General features: G+C 34.0%; 3 protein-coding genes and 1 non-coding gene across 4 annotated transcripts; 3 read left to right on the top strand and 1 right to left on the bottom strand.

Annotated features, from left to right (window-relative positions):
• Positions 1–690: 690 nt before the first annotated feature.
• On the bottom strand, positions 691–1203 carry LOC113848258 (auxin-responsive protein SAUR50-like). Its single transcript, XM_027477706.1, has one exon. It carries the CDS (start codon positions 1201–1203, stop codon positions 691–693), a length of 513 nt encoding a protein of 170 aa, XP_027333507.1.
• Positions 1204–4610: 3407 nt separating this feature from the next.
• LOC113847621 (pentatricopeptide repeat-containing protein At1g62590-like) lies at positions 4611–5357 on the top strand. The gene has a single exon (XM_027476841.1). It carries the CDS (start codon positions 4611–4613, stop codon positions 5355–5357), a length of 747 nt encoding a protein of 248 aa, XP_027332642.1.
• On the top strand, positions 5357–6280 carry LOC113847629 (pentatricopeptide repeat-containing protein At1g12775, mitochondrial-like). The gene has a single exon (XM_027476850.1). The coding sequence runs from the start codon at positions 5357–5359 to the stop codon at positions 6278–6280; it is 924 nt and encodes a 307-aa protein (XP_027332651.1).
• Positions 6281–20450: 14170 nt separating this feature from the next.
• On the top strand, positions 20451–20557 carry LOC113848564. The gene has a single exon (XR_003501829.1). It is a non-coding gene; the product is annotated as a small nucleolar RNA R71 (small nucleolar RNA).
• Positions 20558–27408: the final 6851 nt, after the last annotated feature.

A 27408-nucleotide genomic window follows, 5' to 3' on the forward strand; every position in this document is an offset into this window, starting at 1 on the left:
GACAGTAGTAGTATCTCAGAAAATAAAAATGTTGCCAAAAAATAAAGCTCCATGAGAAGTTAATGAAAAATAATATCTTCAATCTTTATTACTGAATTTAAGCAACTAATAATAAAAAAGAATTATTAAAAAAGTATTTATCACACTTTAATAACTTTAATGTAATTAACATCCTTTTCAATCAAAATTTAACTTAAACTGAATTTTAAAAGCTAAGATTGTATTTGAATGGAAAATTTTAAAAAATATAAAATTAATAATAAAAAAATACTTAAAGTAAGAGTTAAGTATAAGAAAATTTATAAATGATAAAAATATAAAATGAAGCATAATAAAAAAAATTTAAATTCTATATAAAAATAAATCATTTGAAACTTTTTTATTTAACATAAAAATCATTCGATAAAATTTTATAACATTTAAAATATTTACTATCTAAATATATACAAATAATCGTTTTAAATTACTCTATCCAAAGACAATCAAAAGTTTAACAAGAAAAAAAAAAGTTTATTTAGACAACGAAAGTCAGTCAAACTCGTTGCTTCATAATTCCCATACGGGTCCTTTTACAACTAACTGAACGCACTCATTTTCTCTCTCATACATTGGATTGGTCATAAGGGACAAAGAAAAAGAAAACCAAAGGAGACAAAATCAAAGGATAAACATTGCAACGTGCCTACACTATCATCTGCACAATGGACTTTGAGGATGGTGAGAATAAGGAAGTTGGCTTTCCGAGGAGTACCCTATCATCTCTTCAATGCTAAGTCTACATTCTTGAGAGGAAAACTTGTCCTTCTTTCCTTCAACCATCTTCAAGACACTTTCAAAAATGGATACTTCACAAGGAATCCTCAAAACACCCGTTTGTTGAAATCCAAACTCTTCTTCTGCTTCTCTCAAGAGTATCTGAAAGGCTTGATAACCCAAATATTCAGTTGGTATAATGAACCTCTTAAGCTCTTCACCAACACAAACAGCTAGGTACCCTTTTGGAACAACATTGCTTGATCCTCCCTCACGTTCGGATAAAGAAAGTGTTCTTTTCAGAAACTTCATGCTCTTGCTAGAGGTAGTTGTTGTGGTTGATGCGGTGGTGGTCTTCGAAGAGTTTGCTAACCTTCTCCATTTCTTGAGGATCTGTTGAAGCCTAACAATTTCTCTGATCTTGTTAGATTTCTTTGGATCCATAGACATGTGCCTCTTCTGTGGGGGGTTAGTTTCTCAGCTAGGCTCTTTGTTTTCTGATTGACTTGGCTATGTGGGGTTCATGGTTCAAATTTATAGGACTTGATGAAAGTTGAGACCATGGAAATAATTCTCATTTCCCAATGACAAAAAGCTTTTGTTTCATAAACGAAGAATATTATAATCGCCACTTGACTTCTGTGTGTCACATGCATTAGGAAACCAACAACAGAAAATTTACCAAAATATATTTTTTATATGTAAAAAAAAAAAAAAATTCCCTTCTTATTAGTTGTTTTAAACTATTTTTCCTTTATTAATTTAAGTATTGCATGATGCAGAAGCTATACTTATCACGAGCTTAACACATGTCAACTAATTTTTCTCTGGAAAGAGCGATATCAGTTGTGACGATTTTAAACAGCAAAGAAAGAGTTTCATGGACCCCAAGAGATCAAAAACCTTCTTGCAGAGTTGTGTTAATTGAAAGAGAAATAGAATGAAAGAAAAAAGAAAAAAATTAATTACTTACCTAAAAATGGAAAGAAGAATAAAATGAAAATCGAGAGCTCATTAAAAATTCCAAAAAAGATAAGTACTCAAGCTAAAGGTGTAAAAGTTGGAAGAGATGGGAAAGGTGAAAGCAGCAAGAGTTGTTTAAGAGATAATTGTTTCGTATAATTTAATTTTTTTTCCTCTGTTTTTGCCGGCTGCAAACCACCATGAAATTTAGTTTTTAAAATTATGAATATTTTAAAAATACACAACTTTCAAATCGCTAGAACGCCACAACTTCATCTACTGTGTTTGGGCAAAATTAATTACGAAAATTTTTAAACTGTAGAATGTTTAAAATTGTCAACTAGTATTGCTGACTGCAAATGCAAAATTAGAAAGTTCGTGATAAGTATCACCTCTACATCCGGATATACTTAAAATGATGTGTAAAATATAACTTCATCATTTGAAACAAATAATAAAAAAAGATTTTATTTTTGAAAAATTACATTTTGGTATAAAAATGCCTTTTAGATGAGTTAAAGGGCAACTTACATGCTGCCACCTAAAAGATAGAGATGACTTGAAGAAATAATTATAGTTTAAGTTACATATTTTTTTTAAATATATATGATCTGCTTATGCTAATATAAATTTAAAAATTTTTACATTTAATTTATATTTTTTATATTTAACTTATATTTAATAGGTAAATCAAGTGTAAAAATTTTATACTTGCACTAGTGTAAGAATATTATTATATATATGAAAGCTTCATTTTATTGCTCAGTGTTGCATTTCATGCATTATGCAAATTAAAGTGCATCAAAAAAATTGCGGCACTTAGTATGTATGAAATGAGACAGTAAGGATCCATCATGGTGTTAAGAGGATAAAGAAGCAAAATGAGTCAGACACTAATGGAGGTACAATCTCTAATCACGCTTTGCAATACGTGTTTTTGTTTTATTTTTTCATTCCTCTGTTCCTAGAAATGATAAATTTACATTTTGATATAGCCCTTGTTTGAGCTGGTACTTTGACGATTGGTATCATGGGAGAAATTATCCTACAGTAATGGATTGTGTAGTCTGGTATGAAAATTAGTTATTAAAATAGGATTATTATAGATATAGGATTGTGAAAATAGAAAATAATAAGTTGGGTAATAAAAGGAATTTGAACAAGTGAGCTGAATTAGGATGAGTTAATATTGGAAATGTAAATATAAAATTAAAAATTAATTACTAGCTAAAGAAAAGAAAGAAGACATAGTGTAGAAAAATAAATATAAGATGAAGTGAAAGAATCAAATAAAGTATAAAGAAGTAAGCTAAAATTGTGGAAAAGAAAATTAAGATGATTATTTGACTTTGTAAAAGTCACAAAATACAAATGAAATAAGAAAACAAAATAAGACTATAAAAGTTTAGAAAACTCACTCTTGAAAATAAGAGTGATTAGTTTATATGGAGATTATAATTAAGTGCATTGTCTAATAAAAAATCAAGAATAACAACTTTGTAACATTGCAGTAATTTGTGAAACTAATCGTATTGACACATAAACTTATTATTAAGATTAGTTAAAGTGTGTACTATTAAAAGTAACCATTCATTAGAATGTATATAATGAATTAATAAATTGACGTATCATACGAAGTAACTTAAATTGCTTGCACAAAACTCTTAATCAACTCAATCATAAATAAAAAAAATGACTCTACGAAAAAATAAAGTTTAAATTCATTAAAATTTATATTACGTTACATAGGGATATAACAAACTAAAGAATGAAAAGGCATAATGTGGTACCAAGTGTATAGGGTCTTAAACAAGTCTTTAGCATGGCATTATAATCAAGATTATGATAATAAATAAACATGCATTTATGTCTAATGTGTAGTTGCTCTATTACATCGTTATACAAAATTCTTTATTTTAATGTATAGTTTTATTATCAAATTAATTTATAATTTTATTTACCATTTCTGTATTTTGTCTTGATTATTATTAAAAAAAACTAAAATGTTAGATAATCATAATTCTATCAAACCATTTATCTTTTGTATTACTTTCGAGTTTACTATATTCGTTTCTTTTCCTTTCATTCCAATAGAAATTTCTTAATAAAAACTTGATAGTCTAGTGAAAACGTTTTGTTTTCTGTGAAACCTTAAATTAAAAATTAAAGAATTATTTAGTAATAATAAATAATTTTTTTAAAAATTAATTAATAAATATATTTTTTAAAATTATTTAAATACAAATATAAATTTAATAGATTTAAAGAGGGTATTTTACCATTTTAGCAAGGAAAGGGTACAGTAAAATTCTTTTTTTTTATTATTATTCACAAAACTTTTTGTCTCTCATGTGGGCTAGGGCTATAGTTTTACTATGCTGACTTTTTATTACTGCTATGCTCGCTTAAAGTATTAGAGCATGTTTATTTTTTTTTAAATAGAGTTTTTAATTTTTAAAATAAAAAAATTTGTTTGTTAAGTAAGTTTTAAAAACTATTTTTAAAAATTAATTTTTATTTTCAATTTTTAAAACTGAAAAACAGAATTGCTATTTAGGTATTTTTATTTTTATTTTTCTATTTTTCTTTCTGAAAGTAACAAAAATCCAACTAAAAACAGTTTTAAAAACTAAATTATCAAACAAAATTTATTTTATTTTATTTTTCTAAAAACAGTTTTACAAAATTGTTTTAAAATATAATTTTTAAAAATTAAAAATTAAAACTAAATCAAACAAACCCTTAACCTGAATTTTTTAAGTTTCTGGAACAGAGAGAAGCAGCAGCGTATATACAGTACGCTCATCCCTCAATCCACTGAAATCGCAAGTCTAAACCCATTCTTTCACCTGTTTCAATTTTGGGATAAACTGAAGAAGAAGATGTCATTCACAATGTTAAGATATGCTCTCTTTCATCGTTCTTACTCTGCAAAGCTTCACACTCATTCTTCGCGGCATCTCCCGTTGATTCGGAGTGTTCATGACTCTGTTGCCTCATTCAATCGCATGCTCAGTATCTGTCCTTCTCCATTTATTCACAACCCTGATCATGATCTTGCCTCGGTCGATAGCATGCTCAATATGCTTCCTTCCCCATATATTCCCAATGTTCATGAGGCCGTTGCCACTTCCCCATGTATTAGCAGTTTTGATGAGGCTATGGAGGCTATAGGCTCATTCGATTGCATGCTCAATGTGCGACCTTACCCGCCCATCATTCAATTTAACAAGATTTTGGGGTTTCTACTTAAGAATAAGTATTTCAACACTGCTGTTGTGCAGTTCCAAAAACTGCAACGTGTGAGAATTATACCAGATCTTGTTACTTTATCTGTCCTCGTCAATTGCTGCTGCCAACTTGGTCACATGACCTTAACTTATTCGGTATTGGCCAAGATCTTCAGACTGGATCATCTTCCGAACACCATAATCTTGACACAACTCGTGAATGGTCTTTTTCTTACTCGTAACATAAGAAAAGCACTGCATCTTTACCACAAACTGATAGCGCAAGGATTTCAGATGAACCATGTTAGTTACGGAGAGTTGATCAATGGACTATGTAAAGTGGGAGAAACAAGAGTTGCCATTCATATGTTGAGACAGGTTGAAAGGCAACTGATTCAGCCTAATGGGTGATGTACAGTGCAATCATTAATGGCCTGTGCAAAGATAAATTTTTGGCTGAAGCATGTGATTATTTTTCTGAAATGGTTGTCAAAGGAATTAATCCCCACTATGTCATCTACAATCACGGCTTTTGTCTTTTTGGTCAAGTGAAGGAAGCAGTGCGTTTGTTCAATGAAATGGTATTGAAAAGCGTCAACCAAAATGTTTATACCTTTACCATGTTGATTGATGTCTTGTGTAAGGATGGAAAAGTGAGAGAAGCTACAAATGTGTTGGCTGTGATGATAACAGGAGGTGTGAAACCGGATGTTGTTACTTATAATACTTTAATGGCTGGGTATTGCCTAGTTAATGAAGTAAAGAATGGAAAACATGTATTCAACTCGTTGATCCGAAGTGGCGTAACACCTGATGTACAAAGCTATAACATATTGATTAATGGATTTTGCAAGACTGGAAAGGTGCACGAAGCCATGGATCTCCTTGAAGAAATGCATCGCAAACATGTGGTTCCAACTACAGTAACTTACAATTCTCTTCTTGATGGTGTGTGCAAGAATGAAGATGTGTTTACTCCAAGTGTGCATATAGCTGTGAATCTCATTGAAGAAATGCATTGCAAACATCTAGTTCCAGATATAGTAACTTACACTTCTCTTCTTGATGTTTTGAGCAAATCAGATAGAATAATTTTTTATCTTTGGGAGCTGATTGATGACGAGCTGAGGTCCGATTTAATGCTTGAATCTAGTTTCAAAGAGGAATATAACTATGATTTAGGCATTTATCCCCATGAATATTTGATTGATGTTATTGACCGCCTATGCAAAGATGGAACAATTAAGGATGTGCTTTTTAAGGATCCTTTGGCTAGAGGTTATCCTTGTCTTCTTTCGTATAAGACTTGCTTGGCCATGGGGCGTTGGCCTTGAACATTGGTTGCTTTCATGTAACTTTTGAAATAATTAATTATCTGTCCTAGCGGCCTCTTGTAAGAGTAAGTCTAGCTTATATGCTTACTAGTTTCACATTATTTTGAATTTTGATAATGACCAAAAATTTTGTTTAGATAGTTTCAAGTATTATGTGATGAGCTCCTCACTATCATATTAATTTGATTAAAAATCATATTACTTTGGTATGTTTATTTTTATTTTTTCAGTTTGTTACAATGACAATCATTGATAGATATATTTGAGTCTTGACATAATATCATTTTTTTACCCAATTTACTGTCCATTTATTTTGTTGTCAAATTTATAGGATTCTCTCATGTAAAAAGAACTTATTAAATAAGTTGTTAATTAAATTGCGTTTTTAAATGCATCATTTATTTTTCATCTCTAATTGGTGCTAACAGCTTCTATACATATCAAAATCTGTCTACACAGGTGTTTGGATGAATCACAAGAACAGATTTTTGACATTACTCCTCTCTGTTTCTCTTATCCATTATTTCCCCTCTTAGAATTATCTCTCCCTGTATATCACCTTCTCTCATTTTCTCTGAAAACAAACTCTAGTACCAGTCAATCACATTTTTTTTTAAAGCTTTTATTTCTTTTTTCTGTTGAAGCATTACAATTACTGCATTAGCTATCCCTTTTCACATATGTCCCGATGATATCAGCTCTTAAAAAAACCGTTAATTGTATAATATTGGGGAAAAAATCATGTTTTTAATGTATATATACAAAGATGTTCTTAGTATATATGCTAAGTTACTAATAACACAATATCAGGTATAATTTTCTCACCGTTTTTATGGATCACAAATTATTTTCAAAAGCTCAGGTTTTTTTATTTTTGGTCGAAATTTTCTAAAGCTCAGATAATTTTGTGAACAGTAACCATAGTTATTGTGCTTATGGTTATTGGTGACTGGGCTTACTTATGATGTCTGCCCTAGCCAATGACGTATAAATTGGGTTCCTGGTAGATAAATCAAGGGATCTTTTTCAATACTCATCTAATATTCCTTTAAAGAAAGACATCTTGCATGTATGATTATTTTCTTAATTTATTTTTAAAAATGAAAAATAAAAAAATTATTAATTAAAGAAAAAGTAACTGTTAGAAAATATGTATTATAGAAAATCGAAAGTTTACTCTGAATCAGTGGACAGGATACCACCTTCACTCTTAACCTTGCATGAATGTTTGATATTCTATAATATGACAGCTACATAGAGAGAATGTTGGAGTGAAAGAATTTGTTCTAAAACTTGAAGTTATAACATAACCATATAATAGATTTTCTATATTGTAATAATTTAACTGATAATAACATTAAAAATACGAAGGATATAACCAAACTTACCTAAAAAAAGTCTTAAAAAGATAATACAATGTCACCGATCGTCTCAAGTATATTTTTGTCACAAAAAATGTAAAGGAAACAATATTAATAAATAAAAATAATAATAAATAAAACTAGCCTTTATCTAAGTGTTTTGTAAGCGATATTTTCTGAAATTATAGCATGCACGATATTCAATCTGCACACACATACGATAATCCCCAAGTAAGCCAACATTCACAAATCATGAACATACCATTGCCTCATCTCTAGGCGGGTTAATTGTTTTTCGGGTAAACATGAAAACTATGTTTCCCTTTATATGCGCCTTCAAATTTCATTTCTCACTAATATAATGCTGCGGCAATACGTGCCTAAAACTAAACATATATCATTTATAACATCATTATCAAAGATTCATAACCAGTTCCTTACTCTAGCTAGTACTACTAAAAGAATAGCTAGGTACTTTGTGTTATTCCATATATTTAAAATGGAAAGCGAAGTAAGTTTCATTTGCAAAAGAACTGTGGTGAGCACGAAGCCAGTAGAACCAGGAAAGTACTTCCCCTTATCAGTTTTGGATCGTTACATGGAGAATAACCACATGAGGATGGTGTACTATTACCAAACTTCAGGAGAAGTAAGACTTGGAGAAGTGACCAAGAAGTTGAGAGAGACTTTGTCAGAGATGCTTACCCATTTTCCCAAAGTGAGTGGACGGTTGATAAGGGATGAGAAAGGGCATTGGAAGATCAAATGCAATGATGCTGAGGTCAGAATGGTGGAGGCAAAAGCCAAAGGGAGTGTTGAGGGGTGGCTTAGATGTGTTGATAGGGAAAAGGAACTTCAGCTTGTGTATTGGGAGACCATGTTTCACAAACCTTATTATTGGTCTACTTTTTATGTCCACGTTAAAATTTTATACTATTGAAAACAAAAACTTTTATTTTAATATATTATTAATCAATTAGAAAGCATTTGTTGATTTAACTTTTAAATTAATTATTGTAAAAATTCATATTAATGACACCATTGCATTTCAATAAGTTCTTGAAAAAACTAAATGATTTGGATATGATAAAAACTGGTTAAGTGATCAAAGAATTTCTAATTAAAAGTGGAAAGCTGAAAAAGCGTGCGACCAAATTAAAAACAAAATTGATGACAACAATAGATGGTGAATGACTATGAGATTCTATGTTTGTTCCGATAGGAAAAAGGCGAAGTTGTGGAGAGAGAAGCATGCCTTTGATGCTGCAGAGAACGAACCAAAATAGGGTTTCGAATTTCTAAAAAATGGGGTTGAAGCTTTGATGCTTTCAGGCTGTGGGGGCTCACACATGAATTTTTTTAATTACAAAAACATAAATGTAAATAGGAATGGAAAAAAAAGAAAATCATTAACAATTAAATTAATTATGTTAAAAATTATTTAAATGTCTTCCCATTATAAGTGATTAATTTTTAACTTATTTGACTAAGAGAGTATTTAGAAAACATTATTTCATATTATATAAAAATTGTTAAAAACATTATTCGATCTTATTTTGCATTTGTTAAAAATATATAGCTTATAATTTTTAATTACTTTTTATAAAAATAAAATAAATAAAATTTTAGTGTTTACAATTAAAAATTATTAACTCATTTTTAGTTATTTTCCTTTTATTCTTACTAATTATTTATTATGCATATTTTGTACATTTTCTATAATTTCATTGTGGAAAAAAAAAGTATACAATTTAAGTAAATACATTATTGTAAAAATGCTTCTCAATTGTTGATGAAGATTTCCCTAAGCCTCTTGAATTTCGGATCTACTAGGACTAGGATGTATCTCGAGCTACAAAACTCGAAAAAGAGTGATTCAAAAACGAGAGGAATATTTATGTTGTGAACCTTAATTTTGACTCAAAGAATCACTTAATTTGAATTTGTATAACGCAAGATATGAATAAAAGTTATTCAGGGCTTAATTTGGGGTTTGTTTGGAAGAGAATGCTATGAACCTTAAAATTTAGAATTTGAAAAAAAAATTTGAAATTCATACCTTGTAAAAAGAATAAAAGGAAGGAAATATGATAGGGAAGGCGCCACAAACAAGGATGTTTGATAAGTCAACAAGATCGCCACAAGAACAGATGAATTCTTGATAAGATCGGAGGTTGCAAGGAAGAACCCTAGCAGAGAATAATTCTCACTATAATCTGATTTCAATCATGTATATCCTCAAAATAATTTCTAACTGTTTTAGTATAATTCAGTTTTGGAGTTTGTCCACATGAACTCGACATATAAAAACAAAAACTAATCCCTTTAGCACAAACATGATGTATATGTTCTAGTGGTTAAGTGAGCGTATTACATCCTAAGGTGTAAGGGTTCAAATCCTATAATAGATTTGCTCAGATTATTCCTTCAAAAACAAGATAAATTCCTTAAGAACTAAGCATAAATTCTACAAATGCGAAAATAACTACAAATTGAAATAAAACTTTCAATCATTCTCTTTTTCTGAGTTTTTCTGCTTTCTTAATATATTTTCCTTATTAAATGAGCTAGAATTATGCTAAAATATCAGTAAAAATATGGATTCATCACCACCCCAAACTTGAATTTTTGCTTGTCCTCAAGCAAATCAAACTAAATCAAGGATAAGTTCCTCCATTTTCAAATTCAGTTCATAAACTGCTTATTTCAGATTTTTCTAATTTCTAATTCTGTGTTTTCTGCAAAATTTTCAATCAAGTTGTTCATCCAAATACTCATCATGATATTCCTACTGCATAATCATCATTGAGTAAGAATTGCTACCTAAGTTCATATTTTTCATCAAAATTCATGTGAGTACAATTAATCAACATGATCACAGCTCACTTGGAAGTGTTTCTCTCATCACTCAACAGTGTTTAGGTGCTGTTTTCACTCTAAATCATCAATTTCACTGCATTCTACCATATGCTTACCCAATTTCTCCATCTCCTATGCTTAGTACAATTAATCACACATCTAGAGGACTTTTTCAGGTTATAACAAGGCTAAGGTTAAGGTAGGTATCAAAGAAAATGGAAAACAATACATGCAATTTCAAAAAATCAGAGGCATTTTGAGTGATTTGTTTTAAAACTAGCCTGGATCTGCATTATTCCTCCTTAATTCTCTCACTTATGCAGCAAACAAAATTTTTCTTGTAGAGAATTTTCATCTCTTTTCTTGCTTTCAGTCACTATCTTCTTCTTTTTTTTAATCTTTTTCTACAGCACTTTGCTGCACTTCTTTTCTTTTGAACTCACATTTTTGTTCTTTTCACAGCTTTGCTTCATAAATTTTTCATTTTGCTGCAGCACTTTTGTTCTTTCTTTCTGGTTTGTTGAACTCAAACTTAGATATTTCCCACCCTAAACTTAGAACATTGCTTGTCCTCAAGCAATTAAAATCTGGATGCCACCCCAAACTTAGTTTTAAAACTCATTCTTGATTAAACTCATTATGCCTTTGATCTTTTGAATGGTAAAAATTAGTTTTTCAGCAAGGCTTATAATGAGGTAATTTCAAGAAAAGGGATATTAAGCTCAAAAGGGTGAACTAAGACATTCAATCATAAAGGAAGACATTTAGGCTGACTAGGATATCAATCATGGCCTCTATCATGTGGGTGAAAACTGTAACATGCATATTCAATTTAAGAATAAGGGCAAGTTCTAGAGAATGCAGCCAAATATGATTAATCACACAAGAAAAAGAATTAGACAGCTCAAATCTCACTAGGTATTTATAAGTGATCATGTGGATTAATGAAAACACAATGCACTCTTCAGAAATTTATGCACCTAGTGGCAACTGCCTCATTTTTGAAAATACAAGTGTGATCTCATTTTGAGAATGGGAAAAACAACTTAAAAAGAAATTCACACAGAATTAACAAAATTGTCAATCATTTTTATTTGATTAACAACCAGGAATTTATTATCTATTCTAGTATTTTGGTGTTTTTCAGGAATAATTCAGTGTAAAGTGAAGCTAACTCATGAATAAGAGGTAGAGAATGAAACCCCCCTTTCATGGCAGCTTGTGCAAGTGTCAGCTTCCATGGTGTGTGAGTGTTGTGTGGTTGTGACATTTTCTGCACAAAACACCAAAAATTCCGTCAATTATCAAGTGAAAAAGGGATTGAATTCTGCAGAATTAATGTGTGTTCAAAACATAATTGTTTAGAATTAGCATGAAACCAAAATATACCAAGTGTGCAAATTACAAACCCAAATTCAAAAATGAAACCAAAAAGTTTGAAACTTAATTACAAGACCATCAAGAGAAAATTCGAATTAACAGAAAAGAAAACAAAAATCCTAAACTAGTCATCTTGGGCATCCTCTTCATCAGAAATTTCATCTTCATCTTCTTCCTCATCTTCTTCTTCTTCTTCTTCCTCCACCACTTCTTCAGTTGGCTGTGGAAAATGAGTTTTGTAGATTGGCAAGTCTTTAAAGACTGATGAGCGTAGACATTGAGCATTCTCGGCCAAATCTGGTGTGTGATAAAGGTCATCTTTGGTCATTCCCATCTTCTGACCAAGATTCATCAACACACATTCCAATAGCAAAGTTCCTGCCTTCAAACTGCTGTGGAGCTCAGTTTGTCGTTCAGCCAATTGATTTTGCCTTTCAACCAAAAGATGTAGGATGTCTTTCATCTTCATTGGTTTCTCCTTTCTGAACTGGGTGGGGATAGGTGCAGCTAAAGTGCAGGAGGTGGTGGCATGGATTTCCTTTACCATTGAGACAGAGATAGGGGGAGCAGATCTGATTTTCTCTTGGTAGTCTCCAACTTCAACCCCTGCATCCTCACAAAGTAAAGTGATTAATGAGGGAAAGGCTAGTGAATCTCTTTTTGTTTTCAGAATATTTAAGATACATTCACTAATTACTTCCCCCACATCAATGTACATATCATTAACTATAGCAAACAATAATTCAGCCCTCTTTACTGCCAGGGTTGAGCTATGCTTGACTAGCATGAAAGAGTTCAACAGAAAAGTACTCCAGACTTTAGCAAATGGTAGCAGGTTCTTGGTGGTGATACACTTGGGTTTCTGGGCGAGGTTCAGCTGCCAAGTTGTGCCTGGCCTTCCAATTCTGTGCAGGATTTCAATATAATCCTTGTCTAGACTATTCTTAAAGTCAGTGAAGTCCATCTGCCCAGGTTGCCTTTTAGTGTATATTTCCAACACTCGATTGATGTTGGCAGCAGTGAAATCCACCCTCATACCCTTGACCATTGTGTGAAATTTGGGAATTTGGTCTCCCTTGAACCGCATTGCATTTGCATAAAACTCCTGTGTAATTTCTCTCCAACCATTATCAGCCAAGGAGCAGAAGTTGTCCCATCCCCTTTTCTGAATTTCTTCTAAGTACTCAGGGTAGTTGCCTTCAGCAATTTCAAAGGCTCTATCTGGGACAATCTTCCTCCTCAGAATATTTTCCTTGAAATAGTTTTCGTGAGCAATACTCCTGAATCTTGGATCATGATCAGTAGGGGTAGAGGTAGAAGGAGCATTTCTTCTGGTCGACTGAGGTGGTGAATAGGTTGCAGGTGTGGTTACTCTTGGCTGAGGAGGGTCAGTGATTTCAATGGGTGAGGAAGGTGAGACACCATCAGTTCTTGCTCTTTTTGTGGTTGGAGAATTCCTGGCTGTTCCAGCTTGCATATTCCTGATAGATCTCCTTCTTGGAGTGTTGCTGGCAGATCCAGCTTTGGTCTTCTTAGAAGGTCCAACTGGTGTATTCAAAGAAGTTCTGACCATTTTGAAGTGGCTGCAAAAACAAGCAAGTAATTTGACAGTTTAAAATTCATGACACAGAATTGTGACAGTATACATCTCTTTACTAGATAAATTCAATCAATCCATGTGCAGAATTCCAACTTGCAGTATGTATCTTTTTACAATCAGTTGCTGTCATAAGAATGTAATCATATAAACACACAAGCACTATTGCAAATTACTAAGCAATCACAGTCAAAATTGGTTAAACCTTTAAATTTGTAGTTTAGAGTGCACACTCTCAAAGCACATCAGGTTAACACAGAGATGCTATTATAGGTCATCAACATATTTTTTTACATGCTCTCTTAACTTTTCAGATATACCAGAACTTAGGTACAAAATTAATCAAACCGTATTCAGGGGATTTTAAACTGGCCTTCATAATTTGTTCCCTCAGAGTTCACAATTTCACCAAGAATGCAGAAAAAGAATCACAATTTTCAACCACATTTCAACTACTAATGGTTCCTAAAAGAATTTATCTTCTGACAGTAAAATTCCATCCAGAATATTGTCTATTATTTCTTTGAATCACATACAATTAGATCAATGCACTCATTCATTATCATCAAAGACTAAATATCAGCTTAATGCAGGACTATCAGTATGCTATCTATACAATCAGGCAGTGCAATATATAGCAGTAATTCGTTCCATACAACTCAGTTCAGACATCAACATTCAAATATTGCATGCAAAGAGTATTGTCGTTGATGGCAACTGGAATATTTCTATTTCTTTCAAAGTCATGTTCAGATTTTTCGCATAATGCAGATGTGAATATGTTAACAGAGGAGATTGAATGACTTTGAAAACCTATTCACAGTATTTAAAGTTCCTTAAATCGAATACGCTCAAGATATTTCCCCATTTGCCATTTTTGACATTTTTCCAGAGTTGCAGCAAAGAAAAACCCTAAATATAATTTCGTAGAATGCAAAGAACGTAAGTGAAAAAGAAGGAGCAATTGCTTGCTGGTTGCTTCACGAAAGATTTAAAGTCAGAGGAATTTCAGAGGGAAATGGGGATTTAGGTTTAAATGGATGTAAGCGTGGTTCCTTTATATTGAGTCTAGGGTCACGCGTGTGCACGTGCCCACTTTTTAAGTGAAAAGTGAACGTTCCCTTATTAATAAAATTCTGCGTTATCACTCTTGTCGAACAGAGTGAGTGTTCCAGAGAGCTTGGAAATTTTGGATGCAATGCGCGTTATCACTATTGCTGGGCAAAGTGATAACGCGCAAGCTTATTGCTTGAGCGTGGTCACTTTTTTCATTAAAAGGAGTAACGTGCTAAGAAATATTTCATACTTACCTGCGCGTGGTCACTCTTGACAAGGAAAGGAAGTGATCCAGAGAGTGTGTTTTTCCCATCTGCCTCTGCGTTATCACTCTCATCAGCGAGAGTGATTGTTCCAGAGAGCTGTGTTTCCCAGTCAGTTTCTGCGTTATCACTCTCATCAGCGAGAGTGATTGTTCCAGAGGGGAAATCTCAGAATTCCATCTCTGCGTGATTGCTTTCCTGCAAAAGAGTGATTCCTTTCATCAATCCAAGTTCTCCAAACTTTAATTGGCTCACTTAACAAATCATAATCATTCCAATACACACTCACCATATAAAATACCTATTTCCCTCATCATGTTCACCCTTAATTACATATGCAACATTCATCCAAGGCTGAATTCTGCAGAATTTCTACTTAACATATTCACAATGCAATTCTGACTTTTCCATAACACATTATAGCATGAAGTCCAATTGCATTTATCAGATTCGCTACAAATGACAGATTTAGCATGCTTCAAACTTTACCTTTTGCATCAAAATTACAGAATATGATGAGTATGATGCAGAACTTTGTATTTTGCAGAAAATTTGCAGAATTTGATAACTATTATTCAGACTGTACAAGAACTTTAAGCATTCTAATTAATTCCAATCTGCATTGTTGTTTCAGCCACCAGATTTATAAACATCAAATTCAGCAAGGTAACCAAGATGAAAAGTTCAGACTTTGACTTCTATGAACACTGTTAATTCAAAAATAATGCAGAAAACTTAAATTGGGTTAGAAATGTGAGTTGCCTCTCACAAAGCGCTTCTTTAATGTCATTAGCTTGACATTAAATGTTTCTCACTCAAGAGAAACCAGTTTCATGCATGATATGTTCCTTGTAAACTCCTCTCCATGATAAATCTTCAATCTTTGGCCATTGACCTTGAATTCTCTCCCTGTTTTCAGATCTTCTATAAGAATTGCTCCAAAGGGAGAAGTTTCCTTGATTAAAAACGGTCCAGACCATCTAGATTTCAGTTTCCCTGGAAACAATTTTAATCTTGAATTGAATAATAGTACTTGCTGGCCAAGTCTGAAATCTTTTTGCAGAATAAATTTGTCATGGATCCTCTTGGTTCTTTCTTTGTACAACTTTGCATTCTCATAAGCTTGTTGTCTAAATTCTTCCAATTCATGCAACTGTAAAACTCTCTTCTTTCCAGCACTTGACAAATCAAAGTTAAGCCACTTGGTAGTCCAATATGCTCTGTGCTCCAGCTCTAGAGGTAAGTGACAGGCCTTTCCAAATACTAGCTGATATGGAGACATACCAATTGGAGTTTTAAAAGCAATTCTATATGCCCACAGTGAGTCATCCAGTTTCTTTGACCAATCCTTCCTTGAACTGTTCACTACTTTCTCTAGAATTTGCTTGATCTCTCTATTTGAAACCTCTACTTGTCCACTTGTTTGTGGATGGTATGGAGTAGCAACCTTATGCTTCACACCATATTTCATTAATACAACTTCAAGATACTTGTTGCAGAAGTGAGTACCTCCATCACTTATCAGCACTCTAGGCACACCAAATCTTGAAAAAATGTTCTTTCTTATAAAAGAAATCACTACCTTTGCATCATTTGATCTGGTGGGAATTGCTTCTACCCATTTAGACACATAATCCACTGCAACTAGAATGTATTCATGTGAAAATGATGGGGGAAATGGTCCCATGAAATCAATCCCCCATACATCAAATGGTTCCATTTCTAGGATGTTGGTTAATGGCAGCTCATGTCTTCTTGAAATATTTTCAGTTCTTTGACATTTATCACAGTTTTCCACATACTTCTTGGCATCTTTGAAGAGTGTAGGCCAAAAGAAACCTGCTTGTAAGACTTTTGCAGCAGTCCTTGAACTTGCATGGTGGCCTCCATATTCTGAATTGTGACAATGCCATAGTATCTCAGCTTGCTCACTTTGTGGAATGCATCTTCTAATTAACCCATCTATTCCAATTTTGAACAGATATGGGTCTTCCCACACATAGAATTTGCTGTTATGTAAGAACTTCTTCTTTTCCTGCCAAGTAAACCTCTTTGGAATGAATTGAGTGGCTTTAAAATTTGCAATGTCAGCAAACCAAGGCATGTTTTCCACTGCAAACAGCTTTTCATCTGGAAATTCTTCATTTATTTCCAATGATTCAGTGGTTAAACTCTCCAAAGGAAGTCTGGACAAGTGGTCAGCAACACTGTTTTCTTTCCCTTTCTTGTCTTTGATCTCTAGCTCAAATTCTTGGAGGAGTAGAATCCATCTTAATAATCTGGGCTTTGCATCCTGTTTTGTCAAAAGATATTTAAGAGCAGCATGATCAGTGTATACAATCACTTTTGAACCCATTAAATATGATCTAAACTTATCAAAAGCATGTACAACAGCTAAAAGTTCTTTTTCTGTTGTTGTGTAATTCACTTGTGCAGGATTTAACACTTTGCTTGAATAATAGATAGCATGTAATTTCCTATCTTTTCTCTGTCCTAACACAGCACCCACTGCACTATCACTTGTATCACACATGAGTTCAAAAGGTAATTTCCAATCTGGTTTTGCAAGAATAGGTGCAGAAATCAGTTTCTCTTTTAAAACAGAAAATGCATGCAAACCATTATCATCAAATATGAAATCTGCATCTTTTACAAGTAAATTACTCAAGGGTTTAGCAATCTTGGAAAAATCTTTTATGAATCTTCTATAAAAACCAGCATGTCCTAAAAAACTTCTAACTCCCTTAACATTGATAGGTGGAGGCAATTTACTAATGACTTCTATCTTAGCTTGGTCCACCTCCATTCCTTTTTCTGAAATTTTGTGACCAAGGACAATGCCTTCTTGTACCATGAAATGACACTTCTCCCAATTTAACACAAGGTTAGTATCTTGACATCTCTGCAAAACAGTGGATAGATTAGCTAAACAATCATCAAAAGAATCACCAAAAACAGAGAAATCGTCCATGAACACTTCTATGATGTTTTCTACCAAATCAGAAAAAATAGAAAGCATGCATCTTTGGAAAGTGGCAGGGGCATTACACAAACCAAATGGCATTCTCCTATATGCAAAGACTCCAAATGGACATGTAAATGCAGTTTTCTCTTGATCCAAAGGATCCACAGCTATTTGATTATATCCTGAATACCCATCAAGAAAACAATAAAATGAATGTCCAGCAAGTCTTTCTAGCATTTGATCTGCAAATGGTAGTGGGAAATGGTCTTTTCTGGTTGCATTATTTAATTTCCTATAGTCTATGCACATTCTCCATCCAGTCACAGTCCTAGTAGGGACAAGTTCATTCTTTTCATTAGGTACAACTGTCATACCACCTTTCTTTAGAACAACTTGGACTGGACTTACCCAATTGCTGTCAGAAATGGGGTATATTATTCCTGCATCTAACAGCTTTATGACCTCTTTTTTAACTACCTCTTTCATAGCTGGGTTTAACCTCCTTTGTGGCTGCACAACAGGTTTAAAATTCTCTTCAAATAAAATTCTGTGCTTACAAAATGAGGGATTTATACCTTTCAGATTTGCAATACTTCATCCAATTGTAGATTTGTGTTCTCTCAAAATTCTGAGCAATTTTTCCTCTTGTTCTTCCTTAAGTTCATTATTGATGATGACTAGATTTTCATGTTTCTCATCCAGAAATGCATACTGCAGGTGTGAAGGGAGTTGTTTCAGTTCTAGCTTTTGCTTTTCCTCTTCTTTAGCGTCCTTTTTCAGCTCTTTTTTCACCAAATTTTCTGCAGGTTTTTGCATCGGCAGAGCTTCTAATTGCTGCTGCATTTCCATGATATCTTCTTCATTCAGAGTTTCAGATTTGTCATTCCCTGCAGATATTATTTCTTCTAACACAGCAGTTTCATCAAATTCTTTCATATGGTGTTGTGTAATAAAAGCATCCAGTATATCTACCTTCATACATGTATTATCTTCAACTGGATATTTTAAAGCTTCAAACACATTAAATATTACCTTCTCATCTTGAACTCGAAGCATAAGTTCACCTTTTTCCACATCTATTAAAGCTCTCCCGGTTGCAAGAAATGGCCTCACTAGGATCAAAGGAATGTTAGAATCCACTTCCATGTCCAGAATCACAAAATCTGCAGGAAAAATGAACTTATCAACTTTAACTAATAAATCTTCAACAACTCCATATGGATAAGTGTATGATCTATCAGCTAGCTGCAGTATAATGTTGGTGGGCTTCACTTCCTCTATGCCAAGTTTCTGCAGAATAGCCAATGGCATCAGATTTATGCTTGCTTTCAAGTCACACAATGCTCTTCCCACAGTGCAGTTTCCTATTTCACAAGGAATGCTAAATGATCCAAGATCTTTCAGCTTTTGAGGAAGCTTTCTCTTGAGAATGGCACTGCACTCCTCTGTCAAAGGTACTATTTTGTCATGCTCTAGCTTTCTTTTTCTGGAAAGTAGTTCTTTCATGAACTTTGCATATGAAGGCATTTGCTCCAAAGCTTCTACAAAAGGAATGTTAATTTGTAATTTCTTAAAGACATTCATAAACCTTTCAAATTGTTCCTCTTGTTTAGGATTTTGGACTCTCTGAGGATAGGGCAGCCTCTTGTATTTTTCTGGGTCTATTGGCTTACAAGCTTCCTCAAAGAGTTGTTTTTTGGTTTTCCTTTCAGAATTCATAGGCATATCTACTTTTTCTTCTGAATGGTCTTTCTTCAATAGCTTAAAATTTCCTTGTTGCAGATCTTGTTCAATGTTTCTTTCTACTGCATCATTCACTTTCTTTTCTGCTGGTTTAGGGCTTGCAACTACAGCTCCACTCCTTGTAGTTATGGCTTGACATTGCTCTTTAGGATTGATTACTGTATTGCTTGGAAATCTTCCTTCATCCCTGCTGGATAGTTGTTCAGCTAATTGTCCAATCTATGTCTCTAGTTTCTTTATGGAAGCTTCTTGGTTTTTGAAGCTTGTTTGAGTCACCTTCATGAATTGCAGCATAGTTTCTTCCATCTCAGTCAACCTCTCATTCATAGGTCTGGAAAATTTCTGATTTCCTTGAGGTTGAGTGGATGAATTCCTCTGAAAATAAGGTTGTTGTGTTGCTGGACCTGCATTAGAAAAAGGAAAATTTGAGTTAGAATTCTTTGCAACAGAATATTGATTATTCCAATTAGAATACTGCTGAGTTCTATTATTCAAAAATTGAAATCCAGGGGGATATGATGGCTGTTGTCTCTGAAAATTATTCATATAATTCACTTGCTCTTGTGGTTCACTTGTGGATGCCTCACATGCACCATTCGCATGGTTTCCTCCACAAAAATCACAACTTAGCTGACTGGTAGGCATACTCCCTGTTTGCAGATTGTTGATTTGTTTTGTTAAGGCAGCTAATTGTTCTGAAAACATTTGATTTTGTAGTTGATTTTGTGTAAGAAAAGTTTCCAGAACCTTAGCTTCATGACCAGAGTTTCTTCCTTGATTCCTTGAGTTTAAATTCTGATACATTGAAGATGCCATCATGTCAATAATCCTCTGAGCTTCTTCCAAGGACTTTGTATTTAATGAACCTCCAGCAGCAGCATCAACCATTGTTCTTGTTACTGCATTCATCCCATTATAAAAAGTTTCCAATTGCATCCAATCTGGAATACAATGATGTGGACGCCTTCTTAGCAATTCTTTGTATCTTTCCCAAGCTTCATACAATGATTCTCCATCTTGCTGAACAAAAGATGTAATTTCTCCTCTCAGCTTAGCAGCTTTGGATGGAGGGAAATACTTGGTTAGAAACCTGTTCACAAGTTCTGTCCAAGTTGTAATGCTTCCTTGTGGTTGAGCTTGTAACCAACATTTTGCTCTATCTCTCAAGGAAAAAGGAAATAGTCTCAGTCTGATGGCTTCTTCACTAACCCCATTTATTCTTATGGTGTCACATAGCTGTAGAAAATTTGAAATATGTAGGTTAGGATCATCAGAATTTCCACCAGAAAACTGATCTTGTTGGACTAAGTGTAATAAGGCAGGTTTAATCTCAAAATGGTTGGCTTGAATAGTTGGCCTGATTATAGAAGAGTTAAAACCTTGCATGTTAGGAATTGCATAGTCCCCTAATGTTCTAATTCTATTTTGTTCTGCCATCTCTATTTCTAAATTTAGTTGTCTCAAAGATGTAGGTGTTCTTTTCACTCTATGATTGTTCTGAAATTCTGGAGAATGGACAGCTTCTAATTCACTATCACTCCCTATGACTTTTTCTGCTCTAGACTCTTTTCTCAATCTCCTTAAGGTTATGTCTATGTTAGGATCAAAGACTAGAGTTGATTTGTTTTTGTTTTTGCCACGCATATACAAATCAAAATGAAGCAAAAGTAAACTACAAGTTAGTATTCAGAACTGCACCACGAAAATTATGCAGCAAATATCAGTAAAAGTAATTGAAACACAAGTTTAAAAGCTGCAGAATTATGCAGAATGGATAAAATGTCTAACTACAGACTAATACTACAGAAATTCAGAGAACAAAATACTCAATCTAGCTATTCTTATGTTACTAATCATATTGAAACTCTAATTCCCCGGCAACGGCGCCAAAAACTTGTTGTTTGCAATCTAAACACTAGCAAGTGCACTAGGATTGCAGCAAGTAATGAGTAAATTTAAGATCCGAGTATCGTCTCCACAGGGAATTAGGAACTCAATTATCACTTCACAGAAAAATAACCATTTGAGCCATACGAATTTAGGAAGAGAGTTGTATCATATAAAAGCAATAATCAGAGCAATCAAAAGTAAAGAACTTGCAGAAAAACAGAGTATAAGATTTGTGATGAAATGAAATAGCAATGAAGGATAGTTAGGAATTTACTTCACAAGAATATCAATATCAATCCAATTAAATCCTCTGAACATTCAAGCAATTGAATAATTGACAATCAGTTTCACATATACCTAGCCAAAGGTTAATTCCTTAACTCATTGACCCTAACAATCCACTAAACCTCACTAATCCCTTAGGTGAGATTCAATTTCAGGTTGCATTAAGAATTAGAACTATAAGATTGCAGAATTAGGTCTCCTTATCCCTAAGAAATCCCTAAACTCTGGTTGTCAATTCAGATCGGAGCAAATAATCCAATTCCCATTGGTAAAGATTCCTCTTGATTAATCAAATGAATTTCCATTCAAAGATTGCATGAAAAGCAGAATTAACAACTCAATTAATCCAAGAACTTAAAGTTCAGAAGATAAAATTGAATCAATACATCAATTCAAGTTCCATAAACCCCTAACTATGCGAAATTAAGCACACATTGCAACAAAAACAGAGAAAGAAGAAGAAGAAGATGAAGAAGAATGCAGAGCAGCCATGGCCACGAGCTCCAATCCGATCCCTCTTCTTGGAGCTTCAAGCTTCGACCCCAATCTTCTCTCCACTCTCTCTCACCGAGAATCTAACTAACAAAACAGAAAATGAGCAAAAGACCGCAGTTTTCGCGCTTCAATCATGTATATATAGAAACCCCAGTTCTGCGCGTTGTCACTTTTCTTCACAAGAGTAACCACGCAGAAGCTTTATGTAGTGTGCGTTTTCACTTTCAAGAGCAAGAGTAACCACGCGCAACTTGCAGAGTTGAAGGCTTCTCTGGAACATTCACTTTAATTCATAAGAGTGGCAACGCAGGAGGTCGAGGGCTGCGCGTGATCACTTTCGTGAGTAATAGTAACCACGCGCAAGCTGTCCTGATACAAGTGCCTCTGGAACGCTCACTTTCGTTGGCGAAAGTGACAACGCGCAGTTCATCAGGAATGGAGTCTTCTCTGGAACGCTCACTTTCGTTGGCGAAAGTGATAACGCACACTGGCAACGTTCACTCTTGTAAATAAAAGTGATTACGCACAGGCTCTTCTTCTCCTTTAGGCTCTGGAATGATCACTTTCACTAACAATAGTGATCACGCCCAGGCTGCATCCCATAATTCTTGTATTTTGGAGTCCAACATTGCCATTCTTCCTCTTCCTTTCTATTGATAATCCATTTCCATGACTTTTGCTCAGATTATTCCTTCAAAAACAAGATAAATTCCTTAAGAACTAAGCATAAATTCTACAAATGCGAAAATAACTACAAATTGAAATAAAACTTTCAATCATTCTCTTTTTCTGAGTTTTTCTGCTTTCTTCATATATTTTCCTTATTAAATGAGCTAGAACTATGCTAAAATATCAGTAAAAATATGGATTCATCAGCTTAGTAAGCATATCAGCTGGATTCTCAGATGTATGAATCTTCTGAACCACGACTTCACCCTTAACAACAATTTCTCAGATAAAATGATGTCTTACATCAATATGTTTTGTCCTGTCATGGTAGAGGTTATTCTTGGTCAAGTAAATAGTACTCTGACTATCACAAAACACAGTAAGAACATCCTGTGTAAGACCAAGTTCATTAATCAAACCTTTAAGCCAAAGAGCCTCTTTCACACCCTTTGTTGCTGCAACATATTCAGCTTCAGTCGTAGATAATGATGGAAGAGACTGAAGCTGAGCTTTCCAACTAATAGCACAGTTACAGAGAGTAAATATGTAACTAGAAAGAGATCTTCTTTTGTCAAGATCCCCACCATTATCCGAATCAACAAAACCTGTAACTTTAGTTGATGCATGATTTCTGTCAAATACCAAGCCAATATCAGAAGTACCTTTGAGATACCGAAAAATCCATTTTACAGCACTCCAATGATCCTTTCCAAGATTATGCATATACCGACTCACCATACTAACAGCATATGCTAAATCAAGTCTAGTGCATACCATATCATACATAAGACTGCCAACAGCACTAGCATAAGGAACACGTGACATACGCTCCATGTCTTCCTCTGTCTCAGAACAAAGGTCAGATGATAACTTGAAATGTGCAGCAAGTGGAGTAGAAACAGATTTGCAATTAGACATATTAAACTTGTCAAGCACTTTCTCAATGTATTTTTGTTAAGATAGAAACAATTTACCAGCTTGACGATCCCTACAAATCTCCATACCAAGAATATTTTTAGCTGCACCCAATTCTTTCATTTCAAACTCATTATTGAGTTGAGTTTTCAATTTCCTGATCAGAGACTTGTCACGTGATGTAATCAATATATCATCAACATATAGTAACAAGTATATGTAAGATTCATCAGGAAGTTTTTGAAAATAATATAGTCGTCATATTGACTTCTGCAATAACCTTGCCCAATCATGAAGGAATCAAACCTTTTGTACCATTGTCTCGGAGCTTGTTTGAATCCATATAAAGATTTCTTCAATCGGCAGACAAGATGCTCCTTACCAGGAACAATAAATCCCTCAAGTTGCTCCATATAAATTTTCTCTTCCAGCTCTCCATGCAGAAAAGTTGTCTTAACATCAAGTTGCTCCAATTCCAAGTCAAATAAAGCAACAAAAGTAAGCAAAACACGTATGGATGTATGACGAACAACAGGTGAGAAAATTTCATTAAAGTCAACACCTTCCTTTTGGTTGAAGCCTTTAACAACCAATCGTGCCTTGTATCTAGGATCTTCAACCCCCGGGAATGTCGTCTTTCTTCTTATAGACCCATTTGCATTTCAAAGGTCGTTTGCCTTTGGGAAGCTCTGTTAAACTTCAAGTACCATTCTTATGAAGACTTTCAATTTCTTCATTCATAGCCACTAGCCATTTTGAAGAATCAGCACAAGAAACAGCCTCAACATAGCTGGTTGGTTCAATGTCATCATTTATTTCTTGTGCAACAGATAATGCATATGCAATTAAATTATCATCACAAGCATAATTTGCATATCTAGCTGGCTTAATAATCGTTCTTCTTGGTCTATTTTGGGCAATGGAATACTCATCTTCCTGCGGCTGAATTGGAGAAGTGGTAATCTCATCAACATCATTATCACCACAAATATCAGTACTAGACTCATTGATAAAAGAAGATGGAACATCAACATTAAGAGTTGTAGATTTCAACTCCAACTCCACCTTCTCACTAGTACCCTGCAGAATATTAGTACTAGTAGAAGAAATCACAGAAGATTATTTTCCAGAAGATAATAAAGCATCCTTGTTAAAAGTCACATCTCTACTAAGAATTAATTTTTGTGACTTAGGATTCCATAAACAATATCCTTTAGATTCAGATACATAACCAAGAAATATGCACTTAATAGCTCTTGGAGCTAATTTGCCATCATTGACATGTGCATAAGCAGGACATCCAAACATTCTCAAATTGGAATAATCAACAGGATTACCTAACCAAATTTCTTCTAAAATTTTGAAATTAAGTGACGAGTGTGGAGAACGATTAACCAAGTAACAAGCAGTTGATACTGCTTCGGCCCAAAATTCACGTCGATGCCATAACCTAGCATTTGAGAGCATACAACGAGCTCTCTCAAATAGAGTCCTGTTCATTCGTTCTGCAACACCATTTTGCTGGAGTGTTCTTGGAATGGTTTTATGTCTAGCAATTCCATGATTTGCACAGAACTCGATAAAGTCACCGTCACAGAACTCCAATCCATTTTCGGTTCTGAGCTTCTTGACTTTTCTCCCTGTCTGGGTTTCAACAAGAGTTTTCCACTTCTTAAAAGTGGGGAAGGTCTTATTTTTATACCTAAGAAAATAAACCCAAACTTTGCGAGAAAAATCATCAATAATAGTCATCATATAACGGCGTCCTCCATAAGAGGAAACTTTAGAAGGCCTCCAAAGGTCAGAATGAATATAATCAAGAATACCCTTTGTACGGTGAGTTGCAGTAAAGAAACTTACATTTTTCTGTTTCCCAAAGACACAATGTTTACAAAACTCCAACTTACCGATACCTTGATTACCAAGAAGACCTTGCTTGCTCAAAAGATGCATGCCTTTTTCACTCATATGGCCCAAGCGCATGTGCCATAATTTGGTGACATCATTATCAAGCATAGAAGAAGATACAGCTGCTGAACCTGTCACAACAGAACCTTGCAAGAAATATAAAGTACCAACTCGGTTACCTTTCAACAAAACAAGGATACCTTTTGATACCTTTAGGACTCCACCTTCAGATGAATACTTGTACCCAAGATATTCAAGGGTGCCAAGAGAGATGAGATTCCGCTTTAATTCAGGAATAAAACAAACATTAGTCAGAGTCCTGACAACACCATCATGAGCCTTGATCTGAATAGTACCTATTCCTTTAACTTTGCATTGGGTATCATTAGCCATCAAGACAATACCACCATTAACTGGTTCAAAAGTGGTAAATAGATCCCTATAAGCACACATGTGGTATGTGCATGCAGAGTCAAGAAGCCACTTATTTTTGCTTCTCTTGTCAGAAGAGACAACAGATGTCATAACATCTTCATCAGAATCAGTCTCAATATTAGCAGCTTCAACAGGTTGTTTACCTTTTTCTTTCTTTTGTTTATTTTCTTCTTTTTTCTTTAAGATAAAACAATTAGAAATGTCATGCCCATATTTTTTGCAATAACGATAGGTAGTGTTGGATTTTCGTCCCCTAGATTTGGATCTACTCTTTTTGTAACTAGTACTCCCTTTTACTTGAGTTCTACCTCTAACACTTAGACCCTCACCCTTGTCCTCAGAATGGATTTCAAGATCAAATTTTTCTTTGGACAATAAATTAGATTTAACATCTTCAAAGGATAAGGTGTCATTATTACCATACAGCATAATTTCTTTGAAGTGTTTGTAGGTAGAAGGTAAAGAGACAACCAACAAAACAACTTTATCTTCATCATCGATTTTAATATCGATATTTTGCAGATCCATAATAATAGAATTAAACTCATCAAGATGAGATTGAATGGGTGTACCTTCTATCATACGGAATGTATATAATCGCTCCTTGAGACGAAGCTTGTTGGAGAGGCTTTTAGTCATATACAAAGTTTCCAACCTTAACCACAATTCCGCAGTGGTGGTTACGTCTGCCACTTCACGTAGAACCTCCTTGGACAAGTAAAGTTGGATTGCTGAAAGCGCCTTTTCATCCAACTCATCCCATTGCTCATCGGTCATGGAAGCCGGTTTTTTAACTTTCCATCTAAAGATTTCTTTAATCCGTTCTGAGTGAGAACGGCTCTCATTTGGACTTTCCAAATAGAAAAGCTAATCTTGCCATCAAACTTCTCAATGTCAAATTTTGTAACGGTAGACATTTCTAATTAAATAACTGCTCTGATACCACTTGTTGAGGTATCAATGGAATGCGGAAGACTGGATCAAATTTAATTAGAAACAAAGAGAAGGAAGAGAATAATAGAGACAAGATTTTAACATGGGAAAAACTCCAAATCGGAGAAAAAACCCACGGACAACGACAAGCAAAATAATTCCACTATGTAAAAGGGATAGTACAAGAAGTCCTCTAAAATTATGAGGACAAAGAGTAATAAATCTCTCTATTTTTTTCTCTTAATAAACACTCTCTCAAAATGGAATAAGAGTTACAAAATAACACTCACAATTTTCTCTCAGTAATTTTTTCTCACTGATCCGTGAACAATGTGCCTCGCTTCCTTCGTTAATTCGTTGCCTTTTATAGGCAA

This window comes from Abrus precatorius, unplaced genomic scaffold (genome assembly GCF_003935025.1).
Source record: "Abrus precatorius isolate BTA unplaced genomic scaffold, Abrus_2018 Scaffold8, whole genome shotgun sequence".
NCBI lineage: Eukaryota > Viridiplantae > Streptophyta > Magnoliopsida > Fabales > Fabaceae > Abrus > Abrus precatorius.

Excerpts from the sequence above, each read along its gene's own strand:
- LOC113847629 (XM_027476850.1), top strand. The coding sequence starts at position 5,357 with ATGTACAGTGCAATCATTAATGGCCTGTGCAAAGATAAATTTTTGGCT.
- LOC113847621 (XM_027476841.1), top strand. The coding sequence starts at position 4,611 with ATGTTAAGATATGCTCTCTTTCATCGTTCTTACTCTGCAAAGCTTCAC.
- LOC113848258 (XM_027477706.1), bottom strand. The coding sequence starts at position 1,203 with ATGTCTATGGATCCAAAGAAATCTAACAAGATCAGAGAAATTGTTAGG.